We start from the raw sequence: 19,875 nt of genomic DNA, 5'->3' as shown, positions 1-19,875 counted from the left end.
AGATAATAGATATATTTTTTTCACTTTGAAAGAGATTAATTTCTGAATAACTTTTTTAAACTTCTGGTTCTTAAAAAGTTCTTCTTAACTCTTAAAAAGTTCTGGAACTTCTGTTACCCTTATGTCTTTCAACGAACCAGATTATTTTATACATTAGAATAGTTAAGTGCTACATAATTCATTTGAGAAGATTTTTCAACGCTATGATATAGTTAAACTCTTCATTTTATAAGTGAATAAATTCAAATGTCTATGGGTGGTTGAGCCACTTGCCCTGCCCAGGAATGGAGTGAGGGAAAGGCAGAGCCAGGCTTTGTGACACCCACTCCACTACCACTCCATTAATTACTCCCCACCGGCCCCCTAAAGTTGTATATCAGTGACTGAAAGAATCTTTTCTTTAATGATATTCACATTTATTTAACAAAGAAGCTGTGATGGGTTATAAGAAACACTATCCAACATCACTCATCGTCAGGGAAATACAAATCAAAACCACAATGAGATACCACCTCACACCTGTCAGAATGGCTAAAATTAACAATACAAGAAACAAGAGGTGCTGGTGAGGATGCAGAGAAAGGGGAACGCTCTTACACTGTTGGTGGGAACACAAACTGGTACAGCCACTCTGGAGAATAATATGGAGGTCCCACAAAAAGTTAAAAATAGAACTACCCTACAATCCAGCAATTGCACTACTATTTACCCAAAGGGTACAAAAATACAGATTCAAAGGGGTACATGCACCTGATGTTTATAGCAGCATTATCAACAATAGCCAAACTATGAAAAGAGCCCAAATGTCCATCAACTGATGAATGGATAAAAAATGTAGTATATATACACAATGGAATACTTAGCCATCCAAAAGAATGAAATCTTGCCATTTGTGATGATGTGGATAGAGCTAGAGTGTATTATGCTAAGTGAAATAAGTCAGTCAGAGAAAGACAAATACCTTATGATTTCACTCATGTGGAATTTAAGAAACAAAATAGATGAACGTATGGGAAGGGGAAAAAAGAAAAAAAAAAAAAAAAAGGGAGAGAGAGGGAAACAAACCATAAGAGACACTTAAAGATAGAGAACAAGCTAAGGGTTGATGGAGGGAGGTGGGTGGGGGATGGGCTAGATGGGGGATGGGTATGAAGGAGGGCACTTGTTGTGATGAGCACTGGGTGTTGTATGTAAGTGATGAATCACTGAATTCTACTCCATAAACCAATACTGCACTGTATATTAACTAATTAGAATTTAAATAAAAACTTTGAAAAAGAAATACTACTGTAAAGTTGAAAAATAGAGATGCTAAATAAAAATCTAGGCTGAACTGAATATAAATTAGAAAAAAATAAAATAAGGTGACATTTCAGATATGCAAGATATATGATTTACATAGCTATGCAGGTTGCTTAGACAAGTCTTTCTGCCAAGGTAGAAAGTGAAACAAATTAGTAACATGATTTTCACTGTTCCTAATAAGAAAACATCTCTGTTGCTCAGAGGAAGAGAAGTTTCATAAAATTTAGTAGTTAAATTATTATATGGATAAAAAAATTACAATACCATAAACAAAGTAAAATGTTAATGATGAGCTGGGAAAAAAATTCAATACATAATACAAAGAATTAACACCTCTGATATATGAAGAGCTTCTAAAAAATAGAGACATAAACAAAGAGTTCACTGGAAGAAATTCAAATGTCCTTTATACTTGGAAAAGATGTTCAGTCTCACTCATAACAAGGGGCATACAAATAAAAACTTTGCTGAGATACCATTTCTTCCTCTCAGAATGATACATATCCAGAATACTGAAAACAAGTGATCAGTGGTGCTGTGGAGAAATAGGCACTCTCATATATCGCTGATGGAAATACAAGGTAGTACAACTCTTACAGAAGAGATTATGGCAATGTCTAGCAAAAACGTAGACATTTATTTTTTGACCAAGTAATCACACTTTTAGAAATCTATCCCAAAGATACATTGGCAAAAATGCAATAAGACAAATTCTCAAGGACTCTGTTGTAGTACAATTTGGAATTCCAAAAGACTGAAAACAAGCCAAATACTTATCAAGAGAGGACTGAGTGAAAAGACAATGAATGAGATATCCACGTAATGCACGCTATGCTTTAGTCATGGAGAAGTCTCTAGGATATATCAAGTGAAAAAGCAAACTACAAAGCAGTACGTATTATATCCTACCTTTTTTTAAAAAGCGGGAAATATGATCATATGTGATTATCTGCTTATATTTTTTAAATGGAAGGGTAAATCAAAAACGAATAAAAATTGTTTCCTTTGGGAGAAGAAAGGAACAAGACAGAAGGGACAGGGATGAAAGTTAGACTTCTCCAAATTTACCATGAATTTTGATATGGCTTTGGAACTATGAATATGTTTTACATAATTTAAAGCAAAATTCAGTAAAAATGAAAAAGTGAAACCTTTGAAATCACAAGCAAAATGAAACAAAATGAAATAACTGTTGAGCTAACAGTTCAAACATGGAGAGGAGAAATACTCCAGGATGCTTTAAAACACTGTAAAATTTGATTACAGAGCTCGAGTGAAACATACATTAAGTACGAAAAGAATAGCCAAGGAATACTAAATGGATTTCAGTTATTATATTATTAGTAATAATATTGGTATTGTTATTTTGAAAATTCATACAGTAGGATTAAGTACATAAGGTAATAGGTTAATGTCACTAGGAACCAGGATTTTTCATGAAATGAGAAGAGGTACAAATATCAAATTTAAAACCTTTAATTTCAATATGCAAATATATTGGAATATCACTAAGAATACATGATATACTTTTTCTTCAAAACTAATAAAAATAGGGGTGCCTGGGTGGCTTAGTTGGTTGAGTGTCTGACTCTTGATCTCAGCTCAGGTCTTAATCTCAGGGTTGTGAGTTTGAGCCGCACACTGGGCTCCATGCTGGGCATGGAGCCTACTTAAAAAATAATAATATTTAAAAAAAAATTCTAGTTCCTTCCACTGAAAGATCTAGAGACTTTCTTCAACCTAGTAGCAATAACCACTCCTACCAGCCAGATTATGGAATCTAAATACAATTTCCCATTAGAGGAGTATGAACTCCTGGAATATCCTTCAGAGCAGAAAGTGAGGAAGTTTCCAAAGGTAACCAGAATTGAGTCAAAGAGGCTCAGAAACTAACTTGAAGAGTTTTCCCACTAGCCAAATATGGAACATTTTAACATAAAAAAAGCCTAGAATCGATTATATCAAATATGATAAAATATGAGTTCATTTTTGGTGCTAAAACCAAAACAAAATAAAAAGAGTAATAAGTAATTGTTCATTCTGGAGAAAACTAGAAAATCAAGTCATTAATTTGAATACTGGAGAAAAATAGGGGGAAGAATCAAGCATTTATCCTACCTTTCCTAACTGATCTCTATGTGAGAGTAACCAAATAGTTGACATGGGAAAGGTCTACTCCACTGAAGAACACCAGAGAGTAAATAAAGAATAACTGATAAAATTCAACTTTCATCACCTTGAAAACCCCACTTAATCTAAACAATGAACCTATGGGTTGCTAAGACCATTAGAGAAAGGGCAAAAGAGAAGCTTTTTAATGGAAAGATTAACCTGAAAAAATCAAAACACTCTCATCAATGTTGCAGTCATTATAGGGAGGCAAACAGACATCAAGTACCTCCTAATGTGATCATTTTTGTCCCCCTAAACATAAAACTGAATTTGATCAAACCATTCTAGCAAAATCTAGAATATGGGATAATCTATAAGATACACAACAGTGTCTGTAACAAATGTGAGCAATGGCTGATATTTTGTAATAATAAGGAATTATTGTTTGTATAGTTTTTATTGTCTCCAGGCATTGAGAAGCAAACAGTGAAGGACTGTGATCCTTGAGGGGAGGGAAGCACACGTGGTGAGTCCCATGTTCAGCCAAGTATATTCTCCCTATGTGCCTTTCCCAAATTGCAGTGCAGGGCAGTAGAGTCCAAGGAGCAGCAATACTCCTGCTGGGTGAAAGAAACAAAACTCAGAATTTTGGGGCTCCTAGAGTGGTTGGGACTTTGGAATAAAGGTACTATAGTGAAGACAGGTACATGGCCATAACACCCAAAAAATTCGTAAGAGGTTCCTTGGGCCCTTAGCTGAGTCTTAAGCTGCATGTACCCAGGGTAAGACTACATTATAAAGTATGAGAGCTATGAGACATAGTCAAAATCTCCAACATATGTATAATCTGAGCTCCAGAGGGAGAGGAGAAAGGAAAAATGACAGAAGCAGAGGAGGAAAACCATGAGATAATCTCAATAGATTTAGAAAAAGTATTTAATATATTTCAACATTCATTCATGATAAAAATTCTTGACAAGCTAGGAATAAAAGGTGAGATGGTTTAAAAACATTCATAAAATCTTTGATACTTCTTCAATTGAGGTGGGGTCTGTGTCTCCTCCCCTTGAATCTGGGTGGGTTTAAGAGTGCTTCAACCAAATAAAAGTATGGCAGAAATAACACAACATGACTTCCAAGGATAGGTCCAAAAAAGCCATGCAGCATCTGCCTGGGTCTGTTGTAAGGCTTATTCTAAGAAAAAAACCAAGTGCCATGAAAGAAGATCCACTACCCTAAGACCACCATCAGAGAGGGGCTACATGGAAGCATTCAGGTCAACAGCCTGGTTCAACTCTAATCCAAAGGCCAGCATCAACTGAGTGAGTCATCTTGGGTTTCCAGCCTAGCTGAGCCTATAGATGACTACAGTTCCAGCCAACATCTGATTGTAACTGCTTGACAGATCAAACGATAATTGGGCCCTTTCCAAATTCCTGGTCCACAAAATCAGAAACATAATAAAATGATTAATGTTCTACAACACTAAATTTGTGGGTAATCTGTATACAGCAATAGTAATTTGGAGTGAACTTCCTTCATCTGATAAGAGTTATCTACAAAAATTTATATCTAAAAATTATATTCAATGGTTAAATACTGAACGAAATGTCCCCATGAGGTTGGGAACAAGAAAACGATGCCCACTCCACCACTTTTGTTCAGCATGGTACTGGATGTCCTAGCCAGGCAATAAATAAGTTGAGGAAAAGAAAGAAATGATAGTTACAAAGATTGGAAAGGAAGATGTTAAAAGGAAAACCACAGGCCCCAAACAGTGTCACTTAGGCCAAGTCCCCAAATATGGGCTTAATACCTAATCTAATTGTACTTTCAACCTCCCCCAGAAATGTAATCTTAACCTGTTAGTCAGGAATTTTCCATTTAGGGCCAATGAGTCTGCCACATGGGCTCTCTCCATCCCCCAAAAGAAGATGAGGTAATCTACAGGATTAGACCCCTCTCTCTTCCCCTTAAGGGAAGACCTTGGCTGGAACAATCTTTTGTGGGGCAATAATTTCTTGCCCCACCCTCCTTCCTATAAAAACTTTTCATTTCATACAACTCCTCAGGGCTCCCCTCTGTTTGCTAGATGGGATGTTGCCCCATTAATGTGTTGTTTAATAAAACCAATTAGATGTTCAAATTTACTCCATTAAATTTTGTTTCTTAAAAAAGAAAAGCAAGCTTTACTCACAGATAACATAACTGTGGATGTAGAGAAATCCAAAAGAATCTACCCAAAAAAAGCTATTAGAATTGATTAATGATTTTAGCAATGTGGTTGGATTCAAAATCAAATATTTTTTAAATATGTCATATTTCTATATACTAACAACACATAAAAATGACATTTTAGAAAAATAATATCATTTACATTGTACAAAATATCAAATATCTAGAAAAAACAACAAAATATGTAGAATAAACACTGGAATATATAAATCATTGTTAAGATAAATTAAAAGAGAGCTAAATAAATACAGAGATAGTCCATGTTCATAAATTGACAGGGCCAATATTTTTAAGAAGTCATTTCTTCCCAAGTTAGAGATTCAAGACAATGCCAACAAAATCCCAGCAGATTTTGGGGGGAAATTAAGAAACTGATTCTAAAATTTATAAGAAAATGTAAAGGATCTAGCATATTTTAAAAGATCCAAGTTACAGGATTTACACAACCAGATTTCAAGCTTCAGTAGTTAGTTAAGCCAATGCAGCACAAGGACAGATAAATAACCAATAGAAAAGCAGAGAAATTCTAGAAATAGATGCACAGATTTATTGATGAATGAATTGGAGGTTCAGTACTGTTCTATCTGCTTTTTTACCTGTTTAAAAATTGTATAGTAAAAAGCCAAAAAAAATAAAAGTAGAGCCCCACAAGACCAAATAACAACAAAAGAACAAATTATCAAATGGTCATTAAGATAAGGAATACTAATGAAGGAACAACAATGTAGTCAACAACATCCCTGCAGTAATTTATTAGTAGAGTTTATAAGAATGCTGTTTGGTAATTTCATAAGGGATCCATTAAGACTCATGGTTTTTAATCTTTTTTGTTCATCCAAATTTTGTTATCTCCGAACACAAAATGGAATTCCAATTCATTTTAGATTTATTTGATATTTAAAGAATTACAAAAGTATGATATAATCCCTGGATCTCAAAACATTTAATGTTATCCACAAGTCTAACATTAATGAAGAAAACTTAATAATCTCAAGATTTTGCTTGATTTTTCTTCATGTTTACACGTACCTGGTTGCTGTGTTTCCCATCTTATTGTAAAGCCTCTCTCACTTCTGAAATGTTCAGAATGGAGATGAAAATAGAGGGCATTGTCACTACTGAGGAGTTCATGAGGGAGAATGGAGCCACAGAATCTTCCAAGTTGGAGCGCTGCAGAGGAATCTCCATCATGAATCTGAAGAAACTCGTGTGGACAATTGCTCACTGATTCTAACCGGAAAAAAGTGAAAGTGATACGCAGCACCTAAAAATGTAAAGGTCACAACATATTGTTTTTCATTTCCATATTAATTCTAAAGCGTTTCTCCCACTAATTAGGAAGCATTCATAGTAAGTCACCTTTCAAGAGGCATATCTATAATTTCCCAGTTATCCACAAATACATATGACAAATCTACATCTTCAATAACTTGTGTTAAAAATTGCTTAGGCTTCAGCTAATATCAAAATATATCAAAAACCTTAATGTTAATGAAATAGATTTTTAACAGCTTTATTGAGGTGTAATTGGTATACAAAGAACTGAACATATTAAATGTGTACGAATTGATGAGTTTTTGGACGTATGCTAACACCTCTGATGTCATTATCACCATCAGTGTAATAGGCATATCCAACAGCTCCCAGAATTTCCTTGCGTCTCTCTTTTCTTCTTTTAGTGGTAAGAATACAACATGCGATCACTGTCTTAACAAATGTTGAAGTGCACCATACCATGCTATTAGAGGCACAATTTTGTATATCAGATCTCTAGAACTTACACATCTGGCATAACTGAAACTTTATACCCATTGAGTTGTTACTGAATGGGTTAATGAAATATATTTAACTAGATTTCATTAAACTGTCAAGTCCATTAAATAAAGGCACTTCAAATGTATAGTTAACAATGCTTCCACATCAGTAAAATACATTGGACGTTTGAAAAATCTACCTGGAATTATATGTAACTGACAAATAATACCGTTCACAAGAATTTATACCCTGGTCACCTGAATAACCTGCAGTGTGTAGCATACCCACAAATGTTCACTGACCCCCAGAGATGCTGATTCCTGAGGGTTCTCTGAACCTTTGAACAAGATACTAACAGATTGACAAGCTCAGGTATAGACTGAGTAGGCATGGTGTACGCGTGTGTAAGGTCGGCAAGTCCTCAGGGGTTGGATATTATTAAGAGATGAGTAATACCAAGAGTGGGGAAGAGGGAAAAAGTAATCTGAGGTGTTCTGGGCATACAAGTAGAAAAGAATAAACAGAAAAATACATTTCCAAGTTAAAATGTTAGAATGTACAAACTTAAATATAATAATACAATTAATAAAATAAAAAAGATTTTGTACAGATAACATCACTTAAAAGAGCCAAACTACTAAAAGGAGGCTGTCAAATTTGATTTCCCTTATGATCTAAACCACGACAGCATTTAGCTAATGAGAAAAGATATCAGGATATTTTTGAAATTCTATGCTAGGGTATTTTTAAGATCTGTTCCCCAACATTGCATCATTTTTGTCCTTGAAGCAATTTCAATAAAACTCAAATAAATGTTCATGAATTGAACTATCCTGATTTCCATAAAATTTCTACTATATTATGTAAATTGTGGGGATAAGAAGATATGAAATCACAATAATCAAGAAAAAGAGCATGATTCTTTTTTACAAATAGATAATAAAAGTATTAAAATTTTTTCACAAAATGACTTTTCTTGAAAGAAAAATGTTTTCAATGTCAGGAAATAGAATTCATGAACGCTAAATGGGAGGAAGGAAATTCACATAACATACCCACTGGGAAATCGATTTTGGAGTTGATGCTATTGTGGGGTCACCAGGCCCCAAAGAATCCTCCCATCTCAAGGGAAAAAATATGTTGTGACCATTGTACAATGACCTCTGTAACATTAGTTTGCTGGAAAAAGTTCACAGAGTTTCAAGGGAAAACCTTATCTATTCAGACATACAAACTTCATTTTAATGAGTCTAGGAGTTGGTTGAGAAATAAATATTTGGAAAAGTCTGAGTAATGAATGCTGGGGATAAAAGCACGAAAAACCTCAGGGTCAGATCTTAATTTGAAGAGTGTTCATGCAGGGTTCAGAGTCATTGGAGTGGAACGGCCTGGGCTTGGGTCAGGGCTTGCTACTTACAAACCATGTGACCTTGAACAAATTCCTCAGCTGCTCCAGGCTCCCTTTCCACAGATGTAAATTGAGAATAACAATTCTTATCTTTCAGGGTAGGGTTACAAGAGTTAAAATACAATGACACAATGTATACAAAGCAATTAACACAGCACAGCGGCACAGAGAAGGCTCCAATAAGAAAACCATTTTCATAGTTGTCCCCATTTTGCGTAATAATCAACAGAACACTGATTGGTCATCTTCAAACAAGACTGTTTTGGGAACAATAGGACTACAAATTCCCAGCTTGCAGTTGGCCACTCCCTTTGGAGAATCATCTCTACTGGAGAAAACATGGACTTGGAATCAGACAAACCTGACTTTGAAATCCAACTCATCTAATTACCAGCTAAAAGGTGTTTTTTTAAAAAATGACTTAAGGGCACCTGGGTGGCTCAGATGCTTAAGCGTCTGCCTTTGGCTCAGGTCACGATCCCAGGGTCCTGGGATCGAGTCCCGCATCGGGCTCCCTGCTCCTTGGGAGCCTGCTTCTCCCTCTGCCTCTCTCTCTCTCTCTCTCTCTGTCTCTCATGAATAAATAAAATCTTTAAAAAAATAAATAAATAAAATAAAATAAAAAATGACTTAGCTTCTCTTAGTTTCCATTATCTCGTTTATAAAATGAGGATACAATCACCTATTTCAAAGAGTTAGTGGAAGGCTTGAGAAAGGTGCATAAACTATCTAGCCCAGAGCCTGACACCTAGCAGGTCCTCAATATATGGTGGTTGGATTACCACTATATGTATTTTATGTAATATATACACATATTGCATATTCATGTATACAAATGAAAGGCACATTTGGGCAGGAGATACTACATTTACCTTTCCCTCTTCAGTTCGGATAACCCAGAAGCAGTTGACATCATGTACATAACCAACATCAGGGCTCATGTAGCTGAAACTTCCACTCATCCCTGAGAGGGACCCTCCACACACTGCAAAGGGAAAGAGGATGAATTCTGCTTTACAGAGACTCTGAAAAGGAAGAGGCTCGGCAGCTCTAACCCTGCTGCTGAAATATTAGAGAAATCTGATAATTAACCCTGGAGACAAATGCCCTGCCACTCTTTCCCCTCCCGGCCCTCTTTTTCCTCGGACACCCGCCTAAGTAAGTCCCACCTGTTGTTCGAAGTCCACCTGATATCTCCTTGTCACGACCGCGTACCTTCCTGCCTCTTGTTGTTTTCCCTGGCTCCCAGTCTCTCTGCCTCCGTGATACTTGACTTGAACCCACACAACTTAGCTCTAATCTTTAGCTCTTGTCTCCTCTCTGCCATTTTGTATTAGACTCATCTCCCTCAACCAGAAGATAAACAGATAATATGAGGATAGTATTTTATGCTTATCTCTCCACAGCATCTACCAGAGTCCTAAACACATAGTAAAGTCTCAATAAATGTGCTGATTCCGAATCAAGAGTTATACAAGAGGGCTGGAGTAGTCAGAAGAAGCTTGAGGAAGGAGATTGAGGCTTGAAGGTGAAGGACTCCTGAGGGACAGATATATTCAGATGTGAAGCAAAGGAAGAATTTGGAGATATCTGGGGAGAAAAATATCCCAGATAAAGGAACACAGCATGGTGGTACAAGGGGTCAGGTGATAAGAAAAGACGTCTGGCTTGGAAAGGGAGTATTATTAGGGACCTAGTGAAAAATAAGGTTAATTGGATATGGTAAGGCCAAGTTAAAGAGAATAATTGGAAACAGTCCCAATTTTTATTTAACAGGTGGACAATGGGGAGTGACTGTGTGTTCTAGAGCAGGAGACTGACATGATTTAGTGTAATGTTATAGGGAAATGAAACAGCTGCTGTAGAGAAAACTCTCCCTAGAGAACTATACTACCGTAGCAAATTTTATTTTCAGAACAGACATAATAAAAATGGCAAATACTAACTTAATTCTTCCTTTGAAGGAAGGTTCTTCTGGCTTAAACCGAGAGAGATATTTACCTTGTAAATTCTAGACTACAGCTGCAAGGGAAGGCTTAGTTACAAGAAAGAAGAATCCACGGCAGGACTCATTAAGGGATGATCCTTCCATGCTGTGAGCATCTGTGAGAAAAGAAATGCTGAGCGTACCTTGCTGGGGAATCTGACAGAGGAGTCCAGTCCAGAAACGTGTACATTCACAACTAAAAGCATTAACGCTATCCACACAAGTTCCCCCATTCAAGCAGGGGTTGCTCAGACATTCATTTATATTTTCTGTACAGTTGATGCCAGCCCAACCTGATTCACACTTACAAAGATAACCAGAGACTGTTTCCTAAGGAAAGAAAAACATAACGCCATAATGATAAACATGAATCAACTCAAATAACAAAGACTATTAGTGTTACATGATGTATGTAGCAGGTGTTGAGCCACAAACATCTTCTGGTAGCCTAACCTGTAATAATTCGTTGAAATGGTAATTGCTAAGTAAGGAAGAATAAAGGACTCACAATGCACTGTCCATTTAAACAGGGGTGGCTCTGGCAAATATTACTGAGTTGCACACATCCATTTGGCCCATAACCATTTCCAGTATACCCCGGGAGACAAGTGCAGAGAGGTAAGGAACCTGTTTAGAAATCAAAATGGAAATATAAATACAGATCTCCTTGATTCAGACCCAGTAACAAAACTCAGGCCCTGTTGTCTAGATGAGAAATTGCCGAAGTCAAGTCTGCATATCTCTCAGAGCAGAAACACCAGGCATAAAGAGAAAATAATAGAATCTTTTTCTATTTTTATCTTAAAAATAAGAAAGGCATTATGCATTTCCGATACTTTATATACAAATTGGCACAGGAGCTGTCAGTCCATATGTCATGGTCCTGAGTTGTGGACAAGTGTGAGGTACGCCAAGGGAAAGGGGAGTTTCTCATGGAGGGGTTGACAGCAGAAAAGGCTATTCTCATTCAGATGGTATCTGTTGCAAGCACTGTACCCATATTGACTATAAATAGGTACTGTTTTAATCCCCATTTACAGATAAAGACAAAACACAGAAAGATTAAGCGCCTTGACAAAGGACACACGGCTAGATTATGATGGAACCAAGGAGAAAATCAAAATCTAAGCAGTATTTTTCTAGAATCCATGTTCCTAACTACTTCAGTATGCTGTTAATTATTTAATAAACATTTAATAGTCACAGTATATACATATATAAGTTCTATGTATATATTATACACATACATATATACACATATGTTTTTTTTATATATGTGAATAGATATATTATGTCAGTAAAAATAAAAGTGGTACTTGGAAATAGCAAGAGTTATGATATGTTATTCAATAAATGAAGTTGGAGCCATACATTTGAACAAAAATATCAAGCTAAATGTCTATTTGATACTATAGATAAAAACAAATCCCCAAAAGATCAAGATCTTAATGTTAAAAATAAATGAAAGTACAAAAGAGCAAGCACTTGACTATTTTTAGAGTTCTGTAGGAAAGGCCTAATTCCAAGAAGAGAAAATCCTATAAGAAGAGATTTATCTTTTTGATAGCATAGAAATTTTAAACTTCTAAATAGAAAATACCACCACAAAATTAAAATAAAAATAATGTGCCAGGGAAAATACATGTAAAACATAAGACAGATAATGAGATAATATCCTTAGTACATAATGAAAATTTACAAATCAGTGAGAAAGCAGATGAACAAAGGACATGAACAAATAGAAAAAAAAAATAAAGCCAGTAAATATGTAAAAAGTATTAATTATTGGGGTGCCTGGATGGCTCAGGTGGTTAAGCGTCTGCCTTCAGCTCAGGTCATGCTCCCAGGGTCCTGGGATCGAGCCCCACATCGGGCTCCCTGCTCAGCCGGGAGTCTGCTTTTCCCTCTGCCTCTGCCTCTCTCCCTTTGCTTGTGCTCTCTCTCTCTCTCTCTGTCAAATAAATAAAATCTTTAAAAATAAAATAAAGCATTAATTATTCATGATCAAAAATGAATTTTGATATGGTCAAAATTAAAATAATGGGAAGGCAATTTTTACCTATAAAATTGACCAAAATGAGAAATAACAATAGTATCCATTATTGTCAAGGGTGGGATACATGTATACTTTCATGCACTGTTGGTAAGTATAAATTGATACATTTCTGGAAGAAAATTTAGCAATATATATTTTTTAAATTATAGGAGGTGAAACTCCTCTTACACAGCATTGCAGACACTGTTGGTTATTGCCCTAGATCCACTTTTCCATTTTTTAGTAGTGAATTCTTTATTTTAACTGGGGGCATAAGCACCTGAAATAAACTACATTTCCCAGCCTCCCTTGCAGCCAAGGTTAGCAACAGGGCTCAGTCCTGGCCAATGACATAGAAAAGAGAGTTGACAATGGTCCTTCCTCCTTTTCTCCTTGCTGTTTTCTCGAATACAGTCAAAATTACTTTGCTGGCTTGATTATCTTGGGAAATAATTGCTAATTTTTTTTAATAATTGCTAATTTAAGGCAGACCAGAGAAGAGCATAATCTATTACATTAAAAAATCCAAACGTATAATTTTAAAACAAGGATTACTTTTTGGTTTGAAGATCAAAATAAGAATTTTGAGGATAGGGGATTTTGTTTTTAAGATGTTGATTTGTTTTAGAGGGTCATATTCAAATACCACAAACCAGAGGGAGAGTCATCACCTAGAACGGAGGAGCATGATGCATCTGGGTGGCAGCCTCCATTATTGACTGAGCAGATGTCAATGAGTGTGCACACTCTTCCATCACCTTGATACCCTGATGACAGCAAGAGCAGGGCATAACAAACAACATTTAGAATACGGAAGAATCCCAATCCAAGAACCAAATATCATGAACCAGGCTAACCAGAGATATTCTATCATCAGAACAGGAAAGGTAAATATGAAGCATCATACACAAATTCCTATCATTAAGAAAAAACGACAACAAGAATTGGGAGCCTGATGGCAGAAACAATGTTCTGGGTTGTTTCTAATGACAAAGATAAAAAATAAATAAAATAAAAAGATGCATGAAACTACTGGTAGACTTAGAAAGTGCTGATACTAAGCAAATTGACATTTTCTAATTACAGTGACTTTAATGATCTGAGAGCTAAATTATCGTATAAGTCCAAAGTACTGTTGTTTCACATTAATAAAACATATAGGGTTTCAATATATCCCTTAGAACTCCCTGAACTTCTTGGGCAGTCACTCAGTTGAGATCACAGAATAGCAGTAATGACTTCTTTCCAGAAGAGAAAGGAAAATAACATACATTATATGCTTACTAGTGTGCCTGTTATTTAGTTAACTTTATATATAAAACATCTCATCTCATGACTACATTGTATTAAAAATTATTTGTGGAAACAATGGAGCTATAGATCTGTGATCCACAGAGAAAATGTTTCAAATTCTGCATTTTCTCCCCACGCTGTTTCACAATTTGTAAAGGTTTGTTGTTTTCCATTGATATTAAAAATATTTTGTATTGCTTTCCATAATATAGCTTGAACTAACGTGCCCTGAATCCATAAGTTATATAAAACTTTTGGCACTACTCATATATCTCCTTAGAAAGAGTCATATTTAAAACAGCACAAGCAGGGTGCCTGGGTGGCTCAGTCAGTTAAGTGCCCGACTCTTGATTTCAGCTTAGGCTATGATCTCAGGGTCATGAGATCGGGTCCCACATTGTGTTCAGCACTGGGTGTGGAGCCTGCTTAAGATCCTTTCTCTCTCTCTCTCTCCCCCTGCCCCTCCCCCTCCCTCTCTCTCTCTCCCTCCCTAAAAAAACTAAAACTAAAATAAATAAAATGGAGCACGAGACCCCGTTTCCAAATGTATGTTTTGCCTGTAATGGTGTCAGGAAACTTGGTGTAGCACCTGGTGGACAGGCTTCACAGTGGTAAGACCCAAATGTATTCACACAGGTGACAGGTGGAGCCACGGAACAACCACCATTATTTATCTCACATTCATTGATATCTTGGCAACTGTATCCATTTCCTTGCCAGCCTAGAAAGATCAGAAGATTTGAAAAGTTAGCTCTATAGACAAGTTGACAACAAAGAAATGCAAATTGTCAAAAATACATAAAAACCCGCTTCACTCTAAGAAACTATAGATTAAAATGAGGAAGACTCTACCTTTCAGGTTGGCAAAAAATTGTTTTAAATTCTCAAAAACAAATTCTGGCAAAGTGGTGGGCATATGAGGTACTCTTAGATGCTTTTAGTCAGAAGTTTAATTAGTAAAACCTACTTGGAAATAGATTTAGCAATATTCACTAAAATTTTTAAAATATATACCTGTGGACTAACAATTCCACTTCTTAAAAACAGTTTCTGCAGTGATAAAAATGGCAGTATCTACAGACATAGGTAAGCAGATGTCTACTGCAGAATTGTTTAATGGGGGGGAAAAAAAAACAAAACCTCTCAGTGATCAGTAGCAGCAGAGCTGAATCTATTACGACTCATCTACACCACTGATATGAAAAGCTATTTTTAATGACATGCACACACACATATTAAAAAACTTCCCCATATACACTTTAACTAATAATATAAATTTTAGAATAATATGCGGAGTCTAATCCCAATTTGGGGAAGAAATTTTTTTAAACCTGCATATGTGTCTACGTGTTTGTATGAGCAAAGGAAAATGAAGAAGAGGAGAGAGAACAATTGTTAACAGTAGTCTCATTAGGAGGATAAGACTGAAGGTGAAGAAGGAGGGGCTTTTCCTCCAGATGTTTCTGTTTAAATCAATTGTTACAGTGAGTTTTATTACTCTTACAATTCAAATGACTAAAATTATGATAAGAATGTTTAAAACCTTCTAAATTTTACTTCTTTTATTTGATCCAAGTGGAGTCCCTTCTAAAATTCTACCTATGGAAATTACATATTGTGGGTGAAGAATGTGCAGAAGAGAGCTGGAAGGAAATATGCCCCAATGTCAATGGTGGTCCTCCGAGTGATAAGACTATGGGCATTTTTTGCCATCTTATTTTTATATTTTTATAGTTTCTTTATATTTTATAAGTAGCATGTATTTATTTTGACATGAAGGAAAAAAATAATGTGATTAACAGGAAAACAAAAAGTTTTGTTTCTCTTTTTTTTTCTCCAACGATAAATAAAAGAATCCTATAGTTCAAATCATTTATTTTTCTGATTTCTAGTTTTTAAAGACTGTTGCTGGCAAATTGTCTTCAAGAATGTGGTTGTTTTCAAATGTTTTTGCCCCTGAGAACTAAGAGGGAAAAACTTTTTACATGTTTTTTTTTCAATTTCTTCCTAGTTATACAAGATCTAAGCAGGTAACATGAAGAAAGTCACTAAACCAAAAGTCACAGGAAGCAATAGGTGTGTGGGTTCCTCGATGAGAAGGATCAATGAAGTATTCAGCAGCCCAACTCAAATCCACAGTCAGGCAGACCTAGGTTTGACTCCTGACTGCTTATAAGCTATGTGATCTTGGGCAAGTTATTTACCTTCTCCAAGCCTCATGGTCTTATATTTTAAAGTGGGAATAAAACTAATTCCTAACGTTTCTTGATTTTTGTCATAGTTGCAAGAATTAAAAATTGCCCCAGCACAGTATCTCAATGAAGTTTCATAAAATAATTATTTTCTTATATGCTGTATCTCCTAACAACACACGAGGAGTGCCCAGGGGCCTTGTAGACTCCCTGAGGCCTGGTTAATTGCTTCCCAGTGCACCCAGCAAAATGCTTTGCTCATAGTGGGAGCTCTACAAATACGCGTTGATTGGATGATGATGGTCTCATATAGTGAGAGATGAAGCACAGACTGAAACCCAGGCAGCCTCTGAGCCCAGAGTCTACATTTTCCTTGACTCAGCGTGTGACCTGACCTGGAGATTCGGTCTCTCTGGGTCTGAGATGAAGCCAGATATCCCTATTTACAGCAAGACCACAGGGTTTCCCAGTGACACACACAGGTGAGGACTACTGGACTCCAGCGGTGACACTAAGAGGTGAAATCATCTGCCCAAGTTTGCAAACATCTGGCTAGGAAGGGAGGTGGGGCTGGAATAAATCCGAGTCAGCTGCCGGCCACAGCAAGCAGGTGCTTGACCCTGCCCTCCTGCATTTGGCTCGGGCCCTCTGCTTTCTGCCGCTGAATTATTACAGCAGAAAGATGGGCCTATGGTGGGAAATACTTGTGAAAATAGGACATGCAATGGGACTGGAAGTCTTCCTGAGCTTTCGGCAGGGGAAGGAAATCTGTTCTGGCACCTTGCCCGGCTGGGTGTGGACGAGCCCCTGTACCTGCTGGGCAGGCCCCGCAGTAGAAAGAGCCTGGTGTGTTGAAGCACTGCGCGAGTGTTGAGCACGGTGAGTGCTGGAGGCTGCACTCATCTATGTCCAGCACACAGGCCGGGCCGTTCAGTGGGGACGTCCACCCCGCATCGCAGATGCAGCTGTACTTGGGCTGGCAGAACAACAAGAGTGTGATTCAAGGCAATCAAGAAAATGAGCAAGAAAAGCCTTTGAAAATCTCACCAAGTCCCCAACTGTTGATCCTCTAGCGTTCGTTTCCATAAGGCCAATTGAGTGGCTTCTCTTCTTCTTCCCATATAATTAAGCATTTAGACCAGACCACGCAAAAAGAGAAACATCTTTATTTCGGAGTAAGGAAAACCTATAATTTGTCCCAAAGATGCCAGGGAAAGAGCAACCACAATCAAGAAATGTAAGTCAATATAATTAAAGTCAGTGCACTCAGCCTGATGTGTTTGTAGAGGGAAAAACACCCATAGAGGCACAGACCTTGGAAAATCCATTCTGTTTGTTTCCTTTTTGAAAATCTCTCCTTCCCCTCCCACCCACTCTCTCCTCCCACCATCACTGGAAGGGAACCGTTTTCCATCACAAGGGTAGAAAAAAAAATTGAACTAAAAATAAAGACCCGAAGGTCTCATACAAGGCCAAGTGGGCCAGGTCTGGGTGATCTTGAAGGTCAGGAGTCAAGGTTGTCAGGATCCAGAGCACAGGGGCCACTCAGGGAGGTGGCTCAGAGTCTGCAGGGCCAGAAACAATCCAGACTCCTTAGAAGGGGATGTTGCCCGCAAAAGTGGGCCTTTGGTGTTTCCATGTCTCATCACTGTTCCAACTCATGAGGCCACGAGAGGGTCATGTCTCAGAGACAGGTGGACGAAGGAATAACAAAAATGGTAGTAATTTCTATAATGATACCACCTCTGGGTCCAGTTTTCTGTTTATTTATGGACATCTCTCATCTCTCTCCTCACCTGCGCCCCACTTCAGAGCACGAAGTGACTTCCTCTCTGTTGCTCTGCCAATGCCCTGCTCATACGCAGACATGCCACGTGCTGTGGGGGACTCACCTGGTCCGCCTGCACGCGGACTAGATCCTCGCAGATGCCGTGGACACAGAGCTCCTTGGAGCCCCCTTCACAGTCATCATATCTGGATGCACATTGGGGGCCATGTGTCTCAGGTGAGCAGAGACAACTGTGGGTTACACAAGAGCATAACATCAGGGCAAGTGCCAGTTTCTTAGCAACAATTAAGAAAATAATAATTCCAACTGTAAGTCATTGACATTCACGTGGAATCCTAAACCAGAAAACCAGATTTATTGGCTGGAGTCTTGAAAGAAAATTACTCAAGTTGTAGACCGAGTACTCGTGTTATCTCTCAAATACAGTCTGAGAGGGGCACAATGTACTATCTGGGCATGACTACCACTATAAATTCTTCTGGTATCAGGTCATCAAACAGCACTTTCAAAGGTCAGACATCCATAAACGAAGGGGGATGGAGTTCATTCGGGATGGTTAAAGGGAGAGATCAAGTCCATTCATTGTCCCTCCAACTGGACCCACCAGTAAGCACAGGTGACCTTGACTGAGCTGATATATTCCCAAATGTTCTCTGGAATCGTATAACCCCACAGGCGTGGTATAGCCACATCTCAGGGAATACAGTAATTATTATCATATTACAAAGGGCACTACTTCTATCCATAAGAGATGCAATTAACATAGTAACATTTCTTTCATAGCCACATTTTAACTCGCAAATGCAATTTTACGTAATAACCAAGCTCGCGGGCGGTGGGTGTTTTGTCATGAGAAGATTTCAGCTCGATAATAATCAGATGAGCAAAGTTGTTTTAAACCACTGCAATCCTTAAAGTTGCTGCGTTAGCTTTCTATCTGTGTTCAGCTTCAGAGGGAATGTGGAAGATGTGAGAATGGCAAGCTGGGGCAGGGAAGCAGGTGAAGGGGTCACAGAGCCTAAGCTTCTTTATTTTCACATGTTTGAGCACTTCTGCTGGAGTGGAGAGCCAGGCCCAGAGGTCACCATTTGCCTGCCCTTGAGCAGCACTGGCCCTCACAGAAGCCGCTGACCATGGGGGTCAAGGGTCAGAGACAAGGAACGGGGAGGACCTGGCTGGCCAGGAACTACTTTCTCAGTGTTCTGGAAAGGGGCCATTCTATAAGGTAAAGAAGCTCTTTTAACAATCCTTGTTGATGAGGCACAAGGAGCTCAGCTGATGTCAGAAGAGGAATACAAATGTGTGACTGATGTGTGGGAGAGGAGAGTCTGGAGAGCAAGAGCCACGCTCTGGGCACAGAACAGGGTATACCCACAGAAGGCCCCAGAAACATCTGTTGGGGGGGCACCTTTCTGTGGGTTCTAAGGAAGAAGAGATCACTGAGCATGGCCAGAGATGGAGAGGAACACTACTGTGAGTATCATCCAGGCACTTACACGTAGAGCGGCCAGACATGGCAAATAAAGACACAGGATACCCAACTACACTGGAATTTCAGATAAATGAATACTTTTTTTTTGGTATAATTATGTCCCGGTGCAATTTTTAACACCAATATATAATTGTGTAAAATCTGCTTGTTAATAAATTACATATATGATCATTCCAAGGTTGCCTTTCTCATTAAGACAAGGTCATAGATTAATAGCAATAGAAGAGTAAACTTTAAAAAAATTTTCAATTATTCATTCTCTGCCCATAACT

At 37.7% G+C, this 19,875-nt stretch overlaps 1 protein-coding gene across 1 annotated transcript in view; it reads right to left on the bottom strand.

The window, feature by feature from the left end:
- Positions 1-19,875, bottom strand: part of CUBN (cubilin) — a 265,132-nt gene that overhangs the window by 234,520 nt on the left and 10,737 nt on the right. The window contains exons 7-14 of the mRNA XM_027595548.2: positions 18,215-18,341; positions 17,136-17,298; positions 14,720-14,851; positions 13,509-13,604; positions 11,311-11,429; positions 10,946-11,132; positions 9,688-9,800; positions 6,682-6,916 (exon numbers count right to left, since the gene is read on the bottom strand). Of these exons, the coding sequence (XP_027451349.2) occupies positions 6,682-6,916; positions 9,688-9,800; positions 10,946-11,132; positions 11,311-11,429; positions 13,509-13,604; positions 14,720-14,851; positions 17,136-17,298; positions 18,215-18,341 (1,172 nt within the window). The remainder of the gene's footprint in view (positions 1-6,681; positions 6,917-9,687; positions 9,801-10,945; positions 11,133-11,310; positions 11,430-13,508; positions 13,605-14,719; positions 14,852-17,135; positions 17,299-18,214; positions 18,342-19,875) is intronic.

Source organism: Zalophus californianus, chromosome 9 (assembly GCF_009762305.2).
Source record: "Zalophus californianus isolate mZalCal1 chromosome 9, mZalCal1.pri.v2, whole genome shotgun sequence".
NCBI classification, from domain to species: Eukaryota; Metazoa; Chordata; class Mammalia; order Carnivora; family Otariidae; genus Zalophus; species Zalophus californianus.
Note: the sequence above shows the minus strand (reverse complement) of the source record. Positions and strands in the feature narration are given on the sequence as shown.